Source organism: Bufo gargarizans, unplaced genomic scaffold (genome assembly GCF_014858855.1).
Source record: "Bufo gargarizans isolate SCDJY-AF-19 unplaced genomic scaffold, ASM1485885v1 original_scaffold_1382_pilon, whole genome shotgun sequence".
Taxonomy (NCBI): Eukaryota; Metazoa; Chordata; class Amphibia; order Anura; family Bufonidae; genus Bufo; species Bufo gargarizans.
In genome coordinates this window covers 12,097-26,567 of record NW_025334331.1, presented here as the reverse complement: position 1 = coordinate 26,567, position 14,471 = coordinate 12,097, and the positions used below count along the sequence as shown (strand labels likewise).

At 42.7% G+C, this 14,471-nt stretch overlaps 1 protein-coding gene across 1 annotated transcript in view; it reads left to right on the top strand.

The window, feature by feature from the left end:
* The window catches only part of LOC122923234 (P2Y purinoceptor 2-like), a 45,468-nt gene extending 31,352 nt beyond the window's left edge, over positions 1 to 14,116 (top strand). Inside the window, exon 2 of the mRNA XM_044274002.1 lies at positions 11,661 to 14,116. Coding sequence (XP_044129937.1) covers positions 11,684 to 12,733 — 1,050 coding nt within the window. The 5' untranslated portion in view covers positions 11,661 to 11,683 and the 3' untranslated portion in view covers positions 12,734 to 14,116. The remainder of the gene's footprint in view (positions 1 to 11,660) is intronic.
* The last annotated feature ends 355 nt before the right edge of the window (positions 14,117 to 14,471 follow it).

Genomic DNA, 14,471 nt, shown 5'->3' with positions numbered 1-14,471 from the left:
CAACATAACTGGGAATCCTAATGAAATCTGTGTAATCTAAACAACAACCCTAGAGATTTTGGTCAGTTTCGGACATGGAAACCATCAGCAAGCAGGCTTCATGATGTTGGTGGATTCTTTCTTTATGTCCTGGCTCTAGAAACAAAACCATGCGGATAATCTAATCGATATATATATGTTTGTGCTGTGTATTCATACGGGGGGGGGGGTATTAAGGGGTTAATGGGGCTGCGCATAATTGTACTATAGAAAGGTCCCTAATTTTGACTATACACATTTGGAAAGTTGTTGGGATTCACCAGAATCTGTCCCAGTCTGTCTCCCAACATCCGTCCTCAGCAGCTTGCTGATGGTTTCCACCAGTTTAAAGTATTGGGACGAAAGAAATGAAATGCGTAATTGGTATGGGGGAACCGTGACACCACCGAGCCGGAGTCTGATCACAGGCTGTGTAGGTGTCTCAAACATATATTAGCTTTCTAGAGATAAGCGTCGTAAAGTGGGGCGCGTCCGGGATCACGAGGCGGTTTATCACACACGGTCAACACAAGTCGTTCTCCTTTGTAAATATGGGTAAAATAAACAGCTTAATTATTTGTGTGCGGAGGAGCAGATGTGACCCCGGGGCGATTATCCGGCTATAAAGTTTCATGTGAATTTCAGAAAGTGGCGGCATGGAGTCGTGTACTGTCCGGCGCGGGTTTCGGCAATCCCTCTGCCAGCACATGGCATTCCGAGCCCATGACAAACCTTCTGGAACATCGCTATATGGCTGCGCGGCAGGGGTCGCCCCCATCAGTCCTGCATAAATATACAGACAATGAAAAGTGAGGCACAGTTCTATACAAAAAAAAACATTGTGTTCCAGTTCCTCGCCATTGTCAAGATCACTGCTTGATGTCAGTGAATAAGGGCATTCAGAGGCGAAAAATCTGTCCTGATCAATTTCAACTAACACAAATGCAGGGCACTGGTATGTGATATGGTGAATGTGATTGTTATGGGGGCACTGTGGATGTCACTGTTATGGGGGGCACTGTGGATGTCACTGTTATGGGGGCACTGTGGGTGTCACTGTTATGGGGCACTGTGGATGTCACTATTATGGGGACACTGTGGATGTCACTGTTATGGGGGCACTGTGGATGTCACTGTTATGGGGGCACTGTGGATGTCACTGTTATGGGGGGCACTGTGGATGTCACTGTTATGGGGGCACTGTGGATGTCACTGTTATGGGGGCACTGTGGATGTCACTGTTATGGGGGCACTGTGGATGTCACTGTTATGGGGGCACTGTGGATGTCACTGTTATGGGGGCACAGTGGATGTCACTGTTATGGGGGCACTGTGGATGTCACTGTTATGGGGACACTGTGGATGTCACTGTTATGGGGGCTCGGTGGATATCACTGTTATGGGGGCACTGTGGATGTCACTGTTATGGGGCACTGTGGATGTCACTGTTATGGGGGCACTGTGGATGTCACTGTTATGGGGGCACTGTGGATGTCACTGTTATGGGGGCACTGTGGATGTCACTGTTATGGGGGCACTGTGGATGTCACTGTTATAGGGGCACTGTGGATGTCACTGTTATGGGGGCACTGTGGATGTCACTGTTATGGGGGCACTGTGGATGTCACTGTTATTGGGGGCACTGTGGATGTCACTGTTATGGGGGCTCGGTGGATATCACTGTTATGGGGGCACTGTGGATGTCACTGTTATGGGGGCACTGTGGATGTCACTGTTATGGGAGCACTGTGGATGTCACTGTTATGGGGGCACTGTGGATGTCACTGTTATGGGGGCTCGGTGGATATCACTGTTATGGGGGCACTGTGGATGTCACTGTTATGGGGGCACTGTGGATGTCACTGTTATGGGGGCACTGCGGATGTCACTGGTATGGGGCACTGTGGTTGTCAATCATATGGGGGGCACTGTAGATGTCACTGTTATGGGGCACTGTGGTTGTCACTCATATGGGGGACACTGTGGATGTCACTGTTATTGGGGGCACTGTAGATGTCACTGTTATGGGGGCACTGTGGATGTCACTGTTATGGAGGCACTGTGGCATTATAAGGATGCTATGGAGGTTAATGTTGTGAGGCACCATGGCTGTGACTTATGTGAACCTACTGTGGGGCAACTAACACTCATGGGAAAATCAAAAGCATGGGGGTGTGGCCTGATATAAGGGTGGGGCTTATACAGGGAATTTGCACCGCCCACTCCCACATTCTTTCTTATAAGTAAGCAGCAGTTGATGAAATGTCAGTAAAGCGCCCCCCCCCCCCCCCCCCCCCCCCCCACACACACACACATATAAAATCGGTCATTTCCAGACAGGCGGCAGGTAGAAACAATTTATAATAACTGATCTTCAGACTAAAAACAGGAAACGGGAGCAATTATCAGATACAAACTGAGAGGAAGTCTTGACCCTGGAGACACCTCAGGACTCCATTTATAGCTGACGTTTCCTGGGTTTGCCTCTGTTTTTGGGGCTTGAGGACAATAAAACAGTTCACATACGTGGAGCAGGTACTGAATGTCACATCTAGTAAAATACAGTCCATCTGGAGGAAGTCCATTCATTGAAGGGCTGGCTTTGCTTCATTTTCCCTCTAATTATGGACATTTTAACTAAAAATGGCAAGTTAAAGAAAAGAAGACATGCCCTTTAAGAGTTAAAGGGACAGTACCCTATGTTTTTCCTTTGTTATTTTTTTGTATGGTTAGAATAATACTGTAAACTATGTATCCATATGGAGAGAGCGGTGTCCAGTTTTTCCCTTGTACAGTTTTGAGGAGCCCTATTAATGAAGGTCTCAGATTACTAGGATTGGTTCTATGCTTGTGACAGCACAGGGCGCGTTCAGTCACCGAGTTCATCTGTTATCTACATGGATGGTGAGATCTGATAAGGAGGTCATAGAGTCACCAGAAACTGAGCAGAGATATCGGTGGGAAAATATTTCCTGCAATAATAGCTCTGTTTTCTGTGAAAAGCTTTTTTTTATTTATTTATTTAACTTTAGGGCAATATTACACCCACAGATTATCTAACCAATCTATATCCAAACAGACCAATAGTTGGAATGTCTAACAAAAGATCTGTGTGTGTAAATGACCATCTGACCAATCACTGTCTGTTGGTGTAATACAGTCCTAAGCAGTCATTACTACAGCCACCAGGAGAGGGAGCTCAGGAGCTTACTGCATGTGATTTATACAGTCACCACTAGAGGGGGCCCAGGAGTTTACTGCATGTGATTTATACAGCCACCACTAGAGGGAGCTCAGGAGCTTACTGCATACAGATATATACAGCCACCACTAGAGGGAGCTCAGGAGTTTACTGCATGTGATTTATACAGTCACCACTAGAGGGAGCTCAGGAGCTTACTGCATACAGATATATACAGCCACGACTAGAGGGAGCTCAGGAGCTCACTGCTTGTGATTTATACAGTCACCACTAGAGGGAGCTCAGGAGCTTACTGCATACAGATATATACAGCCACGACTAGAGGGAGCTCAGGAGCTCACTGCTTGCGATTTATACAGTTACCACTAGAGGGAGCTCAGGAGTTTACTGCATGTGATTTATACAGTCACCACTAGAGGGAGCTCAGGAGTTTGCTGCATGTGATTTATACAGTCACCACTAGAAGGAGCTCAGGAGCTTAATTTATGTGATGTATACAGCCACCAGGAGAGGGAGCTCAGGAGTTTACTGCATGTGATTTATACAGTCACCACTAGAAGGAGCTCAGGAGCTTAATTTATGTGATGTATACAGCCACCACTAGATGGGGCTTCTGAGCTTAATGCATGTGATTTATACAGCCACCACTAGAGGGAGCTCAGGGGCTTACTGAATGTGATTTATACAGCCACCACTATGACAGCTCAGGAGCTTTCTGCATGTAATTTATACAGCCACCACTATAGTGAGCTCAGGAGCTTACTGCATGTGATTTATACAGCCACCACTAGAGGGAGCTCAGGAGCTTAATGTAAGTGATTTATACAGCCACCACTACAAGGAGCTCAGGAGCTTACTACATGTGATTTATACAGCCACCACTAGAGGGAGCTCAGGAGCTTACTAAATGTGATTTATACAGTCACCACTAGAGAAGCTCAGGAGCTTACTGTATGTGATGTATACAGCCACAACTAGAAGGGGCTCCTGAGCTTAATGCATATAATTTATATAGGCACCACTAGAGGGAGCTCAGGGGCTTACTGCATGTAATGTATACAGTCACCACTATTAGAGCTCAGGGGCTTACTGCATGTAATTTATACAGCCACCACTATAGTGAGCTCAGGGGCTTACTGCATGTGATTTATACAGCCACCACTAGAGGGAGCTCAGGAGCTTACTGCATGTGATTTATACAGCCACCACTACAAGGAGCTCAGGAGCTTACTACATGTGATTTATACAGCCACCACTAGAAGGGGCTCCTGAGCTTAATGCATATAATTTATATAGGCACCACTAGAGGGAGCTCAGGAGCTTACTGCATGTGATTTATACAGTCACCACTATGAGAGCTCAGGGGCTTACTGTATGTGCTTTATACAGTCACCACTAGAGGGAGCTCAGGAGCTTATTGAAGTTATGGCTTTTGGAATACAGGGAGGAAGAAATGAAAATTGTTTATGGTGCCAGGGGGTTTACATAAAAAAAAAAAAAAAGAAAGTCCAATTTGTCATAAATTTTTTTTTTAAATAAAAAACTAAGAAAATGTAGTTGTTTGATCCGTACATGCAAGATCAAGAATGGATCCTGGGGGAAAGGGGTTAATGCAGGAACAAGTGCCAGATTTTCGGATTATCAGATACTGGATTAATTGAATTTCATTGCACTAAGGACCACAGTTTGGCCCCCGCCAGGAGCCAGTTTTACCTTTTTTGTTGGGCTGCTAGTAAATATCAGTAAAATCTCGTTACTTTTTTGTACCTTTTGGTGCAGTGTTTGTCCCAGTGACCTATTGATCGCTATGGGAGTGCTGACCGTTCGGACAATTTATAGGTCATTTTTGTTGGGTTCATCTTGGAGGATGCAAGTTACATGTTTCTTAGCCTTAAATGTGTTGAAGATGGCGGGCAGAATATATTACTCACCTTGTCTTACCACACAAGGGAAAATAATAAGACGCCAATTAAGATGTTTTTGGAGGAAGCTGAGGTACAAGGAGACAATATGTAGATGCTGCCCTGGCCAGACACGAACCCAAGACCCCAATGCTCCAAGACGACATTATCTAAGTTTTGTGTGCATTATGTATCTGGGCACAATGTGGCACTATCTGAGAACTGTATGTACTATTTATCTGTATACACTATGTATGAACTATGTATCCAGATGCAGTGTGACACTATCTCTGAACTATGAGTGTTATTGATCAGGACACAATGTGGCACTGTCTGAGAACTATATGCACTATTTATCTGAGCACAGTATGGCACTGTCTGAGAACTATATGCACTATTTATCTGAGCACAGTATGGCACTGTCTGAGAACTGTATGCACTATTTATCTGAGCACAGTATGGCACTGTCTGAGAACTATATGCACTATTTATCTGAGCACAGTATGGCACTATCTGAGAACTGTATGCACTATTTATCTGAGCACAGTATGGCACTATCTGAGAACTGTATGCACTATTTACCTGAACACAGTATGGCACTATCTGAGAACTGTATGCACTATTTATCTGAGCACAGTATGGCACTGTCTGAGAACTGTATGCACTATTTATCTGAGCACAGTATGGCACTGTCTGAGAACTGTATGCACTATTTATGTGAGCACAGTATGGCACTGTCTGAGAACTGTATGCACTATTTATGTGAGCACAGTATGGCACTGTCTGAGAACTGTATGCACTATTTATGTGAGCACAGTATGGCACTGTCTGAGAACTGTATGCACTATTTATCTGAGCACAGTATGGCACTGTCTGAGAACTGTATGCACTATTTACCTGAACACAGTATGGCACTATCTGAGAACTGTATGCACTATTTATCTGAGCACAGTATGGCACTGTCTGAGAACTGTATGCACTATTTATGTGAGCACAGTATGGCACTGTCTGAGAACTGTATGCACTATTTATGTGAGCACAGTATGGCACTGTCTGAGAACTGTATGCACTATTTATGTGAGCACAGTATGGCACTGTCTGAGAACTGTATGCACTATTTATGTGAGCACAGTATGGCACTGTCTGAGAACTGTATGCACTATTTATCTGAGCACAGTATGGCACTGTCTGAGAACTGTATGCACTATTTACCTGAACACAGTATGGCACTATCTGAGAACTGTATGCACTATTTATCTGAGCACAGTATGGCACTGTCTGAGAACTGTATGCACTATTTATGTGAGCACAGTATGGCACTGTCTGAGAACTGTATGCACTATTTATGTGAGCACAGTATGGCACTGTCTGAGAACTGTATGCACTATTTATGTGAGCACAGTATGGCACTGTCTGAGAACTGTATGCACTATTTATCTGAGCACAGTATGGCACTATCTGAGAACTGTATGCACTATTTATGTGAGCACAGTATGGCACTGTCTGAGAACTGTATGCACTATTTATCTGAGCACAGTATGGCACTGTCTGAGAACTGTATGCACTATTTATCTGAGCACAGTATGGCACTATCTGAGAACCGTATGCACTATTTATCTGAGCACAGTATGGCACTGTCTGAGAACTGTATGCACTATTTATCTGAGCACAGTATGGCACTGTCTGAGAACTGTATGCACTATTTATCTGAGCACAGTATGGCACTGTCTGAGAACTGTATGCACTATTTATCTGAGCACAGTATGGCACTGTCTGAGAACTGTATACAGTATTTATCTGAGCACAGTATGGCACTGTCTGAGAACTGTATACAGTATTTACCTGTATACACTATGTATGAACTATGTATCCAGATGCAGTGTGACACTATCTCTGAACTATAAGTGTTATTGATCAGGACACAATGTGGCACTGTCTGAGAACTATATGCACTATTTATGTGAGCACAGTATGGCACTGTCTGAGAACTGTATGCACTATTTATGTGAGCACAGTATGGCACTGTCTGAGAACTGTATGCACTATTTATCTGAGCACAGTATGGCACTGTCTGAGAACTGTATGCACTATTTATGTGAGCACAGTATGGCACTATCTGAGAACTGTATGCACTATTTATCTGAGCACAGTATGGCACTGTCTGAGAACTGTATGCACTATTTATCTGAGCACAGTATGGCACTGTCTGAGAACTATATGCACTATTTATCTGAGCACAGTATGGCACTGTCTGAGAACTGTATGCACTATTTATGTGAGCACAGTATGGCACTGTCTGAGAACTGTATGCACTATTTATGTGAGCACAGTATGGCACTATCTGAGAACTGTATGCACTATTTATGTGAGCACAGTATGGCACTGTCTGAGAACTGTATGCACTATTTACCTGAACACAGTATGGCACTATCTGAGAACTATATGCACTATTTATGTGAGCACAGTATGGCACTGTCTGAGAACTGTATGCACTATTTATCTGAGCACAGTATGGCACTATCTGAGAACTGTATGCACTATTTATGTGAGCACAGTATGGCACTGTCTGAGAACTGTATGCACTATTTACCTGAACACAGTATGGCACTATCTGAGAACTATATGCACTATTTATGTGAGCACAGTATGGCACTGTCTGAGAACTGTATGCACTATTTACCTGAACACAGTATGGCACTGTCTGAGAACTGTATGCACTATTTATCTGAGCACAGTATGGCACTATCTGAGAACTGTATGCACTATTTATGTGAGCACAGTATGGCACTATCTGAGAACTGTATGCACTATTTATGTGAGCACAGTATGGCACTGTCTGAGAACTGTATGCACTATTTATGTGATCACAGTATGGCACTATCTGAGAACTGTATGCACTATTTATGTGAGCACAGTATGGCACTGTCTGAGAACTGTATGCACTATTTATCTGAGCACAGTATGGCACTATCTGAGAACTGTATGCACTATTTATGTGAGCACAGTATGGCACTATCTGAGAACTGTATGCACTATTTATGTGATCACAGTATGGCACTGTCTGAGAACTGTATGCACTATTTATGTGAGCACAGTATGGCACTGTCTGAGAACTGTATGCACTATTTATCTGAGCACAGTATGGCACTGTCTGAGAACTGTATGCACTATTTATGTGAGCACAGTATGGCACTGTCTGAGAACTGTATGCACTATTTATCTGAGCACAGTATGGCACTGTCTGAGAACTGTATGCACTATTTATCTGAGCACAGTATGGCACTGTCTGAGAACTGTATGCACTATTTATCTGAGCACAGTATGGCACTGTCTGAGAACTGTATGCACTATTTATGTGAGCACAGTATGGCACTGTCTGAGAACTGTATGCACTATTTATCTGAGCACAGTATGGCACTGTCTGAGAACTGTATGCACTATTTATCTGAGCACAGTATGGCACTGTCTGAGAACTGTATGCACTATTTATCTGAGCACAGTATGGCACTGTCTGAGAACTGTATGCACTATTTACCTGAACACAGTATGGCACTATCTGAGAACTGTATGCACTATTTATGTGAGCACAGTATGGCACTGTCTGAGAACTGTATGCACTATTTACCTGAGCACAGTATGGCACTGTCTGAGAACTGTATGCACTATTTATGTGAGCACAGTATGGCACTGTCTGAGAACTGTATGCACTATTTATCTGAGCACAGTATGGCACTATCTGAGAACTGTATGCACTATTTATGTGAGCACAGTATGGCACTGTCTGAGAACTGTATGCACTATTTATCTGAGCACAGTATGGCACTGTCTGAGAACTGTATGCACTATTTATCTGAGCACAGTATGGCACTGTCTGAGAACTGTATGCACTATTTATCTGAGCACAGTATGGCACTATCTGAGAACTGTATGCACTATTTATGTGAGCACAGTATGGCACTGTCTGAGAACTGTATGCACTATTTATGTGAGCACAGTATGGCACTGTCCTGAGAACTGTATGCACTATTTATCTGAGCACAGTATGGCACTGTCTGAGAACTGTATGCACTATTTATCTGAGCACAGTATGGCACTGTCTGAGAACTGTATGCACTATTTATCTGAGCACAGTATGGCACTGTCTGAGAACTGTATGCACTATTTATGTGAGCACAGTATGGCACTGTCTGAGAACTGTATGCACTATTTATGTGAGCACAGTATGGCACTGTCTGAGAACTGTATGCACTATTTATCTGAGCACAGTATGGCACTATCTGAGAACTGTATGCACTATTTATGTGAGCACAGTATGGCACTGTCTGAGAACTGTATGCACTATTTATGTGAGCACAGTATGGCACTGTCTGAGAACTGTATGCACTATTTATCTGAGCACAGTATGGCACTGTCTGAGAACTGTATGCACTATTTATCTGAGCACAGTATGGCACTGTCTGAGAACTGTATGCACTATTTATCTGAGCACAGTATGGCACTGTCTGAGAACTGTATGCACTATTTATCTGAGCACAGTATGGCACTGTCTGAGAACTGTATGCACTATTTACCTGAACACAGTATGGCACTGTCTGAGAACTGTATGCACTATTTATCTGAGCACAGTATGGCACTATCTGAGAACTGTATGCACTATTTATCTGAGCACAGTATGGCACTATCTGAGAACCGTATGCACTATTTATGTGAGCACAGTATGGCACTATCTGAGAACTGTATGCACTATTTATGTGATCACAGTATGGCACTGTCTGAGAACTGTATGCACTATTTATCTGAGCACAGTATGGCACTATCTGAGAACCGTATGCACTATTTATGTGAGCACAGTATGGCACTATCTGAGAACTGTATGCACTATTTATGTGATCACAGTATGGCACTATCTGAGAACTGTATGCACTATTTATCTGAGCACAGTATGGCACTGTCTGAGAACTGTATGCACTATTTATCTGAGCACAGTATGGCACTGTCTGAGAACTGTATGCACTATTTATCTGAGCACAGTATGGCACTATCTGAGAACCGTATGCACTATTTATGTGAGCACAGTATGGCACTATCTGAGAACTGTATGCACTATTTATGTGATCACAGTATGGCACTGTCTGAGAACTGTATGCACTATTTATCTGAGCACAGTATGGCACTGTCTGAGAACTGTATGCACTATTTATGTGAGCACAGTATGGCACTGTCTGAGAACTGTATGCACTATTTATCTGAGCACAGTATGGCACTATCTGAGAACTGTATGCACTATTTATGTGAGCACAGTATGGCACTGTCTGAGAACTGTATGCACTATTTATCTGAGCACAGTATGGCACTGTCTGAGAACTGTATGCACTATTTATCTGAGCACAGTATGGCACTGTCTGAGAACTGTATGCACTATTTATCTGAGCACAGTATGGCACTGTCTGAGAACTGTATGCACTATTTATGTGAGCACAGTATGGCACTGTCTGAGAACTGTATGCACTATTTATCTGAGCACAGTATGGCACTGTCTGAGAACTGTATGCACTATTTATCTGAGCACAGTATGGCACTATCTGAGAACTGTATGCACTATTTATGTGATCACAGTATGGCACTGTCTGAGAACTGTATGCACTATTTATCTGGGCACAGTGTGGCACTATCTGAGAACTGTATGCACTATTTATGTGAGCACAGTATGGCACTGTCTGAGAACTGTATGCACTATTTATGTGAGCACAGTATGGCACTGTCTGAGAACTGTATGCACTATTTATGTGAGCACAGTATGGCACTATCTGAGAACTGTAAACAGTATTTACCTGTATACACTATGTATGAACTATGTATCCAGATGCAGTGTGACACTATATCTGAACTATAAGTGTTATTGATCAGGACACAATGTGGCACTGTCTGAGAACTATATGCACTATTTATCTGGGCACAGCATGACATCGTCTTAGAAGTGAATGCATTATTTATCTGGGCACAGTGTGACGCTATCTGAGAACTGTATACACTATCTGGGCACAGTGTGACACCATCTTAGAACTGTATACACTATATATTTAGGCACAGTGTGGCACCATCTGAGAACTGTATGCACCATTTATCTAGGCACAGTGTGGCACCATCTGAGAACTATATGCACCATTTATCTAGGCACAGTGTGATGCCATCTGAGAACTGTATGCACAATTTACCTGGGCACAGTGTGACATTGTTTTAGAAGTGTATGCATTTTTTTATCTGAGCACAGTGTGGCACCATCTAAGAACTGTATGCACTATTTATCTGGGCACAGTGTGGCACTATCTGAGAACTGTATGCATTATTTACTCGGGAACAGTGTGACATTGTCTTAGAACTGTATGCACGATTTATCTGGGCACAGTGTGACATTGTCTTAGAAGTGTATGCACTTTTTATCTGGGTACTGTGTGGCACTGTGGCATTGCTTATTTGAGAACTATACATGTGTTCTATTACAATACATCCTTAAAAAATATTATTTTTTTCTATTCCAGAAAAGCAACCACTTGAGTGAACCATGGATAATACAGATAATTCTACGTACAAGTGTAAATTCGATGAGGATTTCAAATATATTCTACTACCAGTGTCTTATGGGATTGTGTTCTGTGTCGGCCTTATTCTAAACGTTTCGGCTCTTTACATTTTTCTTTTCCGAATCAGACCTTGGAATGCATCCACCACCTACATGTTCAACTTGGCCATCTCAGACATGTTGTACATCATCTCACTACCGCTCCTGGTATATTATTACTCTCAAGGTGACAACTGGCCGTTTGGAGTGGCATTGTGTAAGATTGTTAAATTTTTGTTTTACACCAACTTGTACTGTAGCATCTTCTTCCTGCTCTGCATCAGTATCCACCGGTTCCTTGGCATCTGTTACCCAATGAAGTCACTCGGTTGGCTCAAGGTTCGAAATGCCCGGATTATATCGGTCATAGTGTGGGTGGTAGTAGCCTCTTTTCAGTCTCCTGTATTATACTTTGTGACCACCAGCATTAATGGGGAAAACACAATTTGCCACGACACTTCAAGTGCAGATTTGTTCGAAACATTTGTGGTATACAGCTCGGTGAATTTGGCCTTGCTCTTCTGTGTCCCTTTCGTCATCATCATCGTGTGCTACGTATTGATGACCCGAGCTCTTCTGAGGCCATCAGCAGCCTCTTCACAGACCTCAAATTCCAGGAAGAAGTCGATTAAAATGATCATAATTGTATTATTTGTCTTTATCATTTGTTTTTTACCTTTTCATGTGAACCGGACTCTTTATTATTACTTTCGAAAGCTGGACCTTGACTGTTTTACTTTAAATGCTATCAACATTGCCTACAAAGTCACAAGGCCACTAGCCAGTGCCAACAGTTGCTTCGACCCAATCTTGTACTTTCTAGCTGGTCAAAACGTTCGAAGGAATATTACTCTAAGGTCTGGAATGACAAAAGTCAAAAACAAATTTACAAGTTATGTGAAAGAAAATAATTGGAGTTCCGTTACGAATGAAAATGTTGGTGACAATACCTCAAACCCTAGCCCATGTCCTACAGTAATCACTAGGATGTGAATGCCACAAAGTTGTGAGTCCAAAGACTAACGGGTGAAGACCTTACAAGTTGAAAATTCAAGGAGGTGACCTTGGCTTACTTTCATCAGCATTTTATGGACGTTCCTTCTCCCATTAGACAATCCGAGATGTCAATGATTGGGTAGAACATTCCCTGTTTGATTGAGTGCAAGGTCTGCCATGATTAGCTTAACTCCCCTTGAGGTAACTTTGTATTTTTGGAGTAGCTAAACTTGAACATGTGACTTCATGGTCATTAACAGTAGAACTTTTTTAGACGTTGAACTTAAAAAGACTTGTGTCTTCAAGGTCATTAGCAGTAGAACTCTATGGTAGTGGTTGAACTTGACCCACGCTTGTGAAAATGTTGGTCGATATAAGTGATTAGTGCTGAGGGATACCATAAAGCTTTCCTCCAGAAAGAATGCTACCTATAGGGGACTATAATGTAAGACAATGTCCAATCCCCTAAGGAGCCTTAAAAATAAGTTACCAGCTAAACCAGAACCAACCACTGGTAGACATCAGTGTTTCAGAGTTGTAGTTTCTATGTAGGTTCCTGGTTCTCTTGAGGAAAGGACCTTAAACTTTATAGGTTTATAGGCTCAGTCTTTGAGTGACTGAGGTTGCTGAAGATGATCTTCGAGTGTTGAACGGGTTGACTGGTTGAGCTAAATGAGCTTAACTATGACGTTGTTTAGGTTTGTCTTGAGAAAATGACCTATTTTGACACAAAAAGAGACTTTATAAAAAAAATCCCATCTCACATACTTCATATCTTTACCAATCCCAGTACACCTGCAGTAGTGACAGTTACAGTGTCCCAATAACAGTGCCAGTAAAAGTGCACATTAACAGAGCCAGCTATTGTGCCCCCATAAGCGTGCCAGTCACAGCTGCCAGTTTTACGATCCTATCAGAGTGTAATATGGATGCTCTAAGCCATATATATGTATGTAATATGTATGTATATACTGTATAGATATATGTACCTACAGTTTTATATGTCGCCATGTGGTGTACAATGTTTTCCAGTATCAGGCTGTAAAGAAAAGAGTGGCAGCTGGGCAAAGAGAAGATACCTACTGGTGGATGCCAAAAAGACTCTCTTTTGTCAGGGTAGGTGCTGAACATACATCACTGAGCACAGTGTGAACAAGGCCTTATTCTGAGATCCTGACCTGTGGCGATCCTGTAACTATTCATGTAAAAGGGATGTACGATCTGTAACCTGTGGTGAAACTAGAACTCTCAGCATGTCACAGGTTGCAGAGCACTATATAAAAGGGTATGTCTAACAAATACTGATATTTACCTAACAATGCCCTCGGCTGATACTTTTTGTTTCCTGTTGTATCAAGAATAAACTGGTTCTCTTCTGAACCTGTGTTACAATGTGTTTGTCTGAATAACTTTCCATGGGGCCCAAGTAGAGAGGGGGCCCAGCCCTGGTTAGTCCCATCCTCTTTGGGTGGAGAGAATTTGTGCAAGACTCCCCACCCCAGAGGAACTATCTTGAAAAAAAAAATTGGGGGTGGTAAGAATTTTGAACTTCTAGGACATGTGTACTGCTTACTGAACATCTTTGGGAGGTAGGGTCTGAAATGTATAAACTTTTGTGCACAAAGACAAAGAACTGAGCTCTAAAGAGAACATCATCCAGCTAGGATTTTCTCTCTCTTGTATAACCATGGGGCTTTGGCCATGTGCTAGATTGGTAGCGTGGCAACAAGATCTC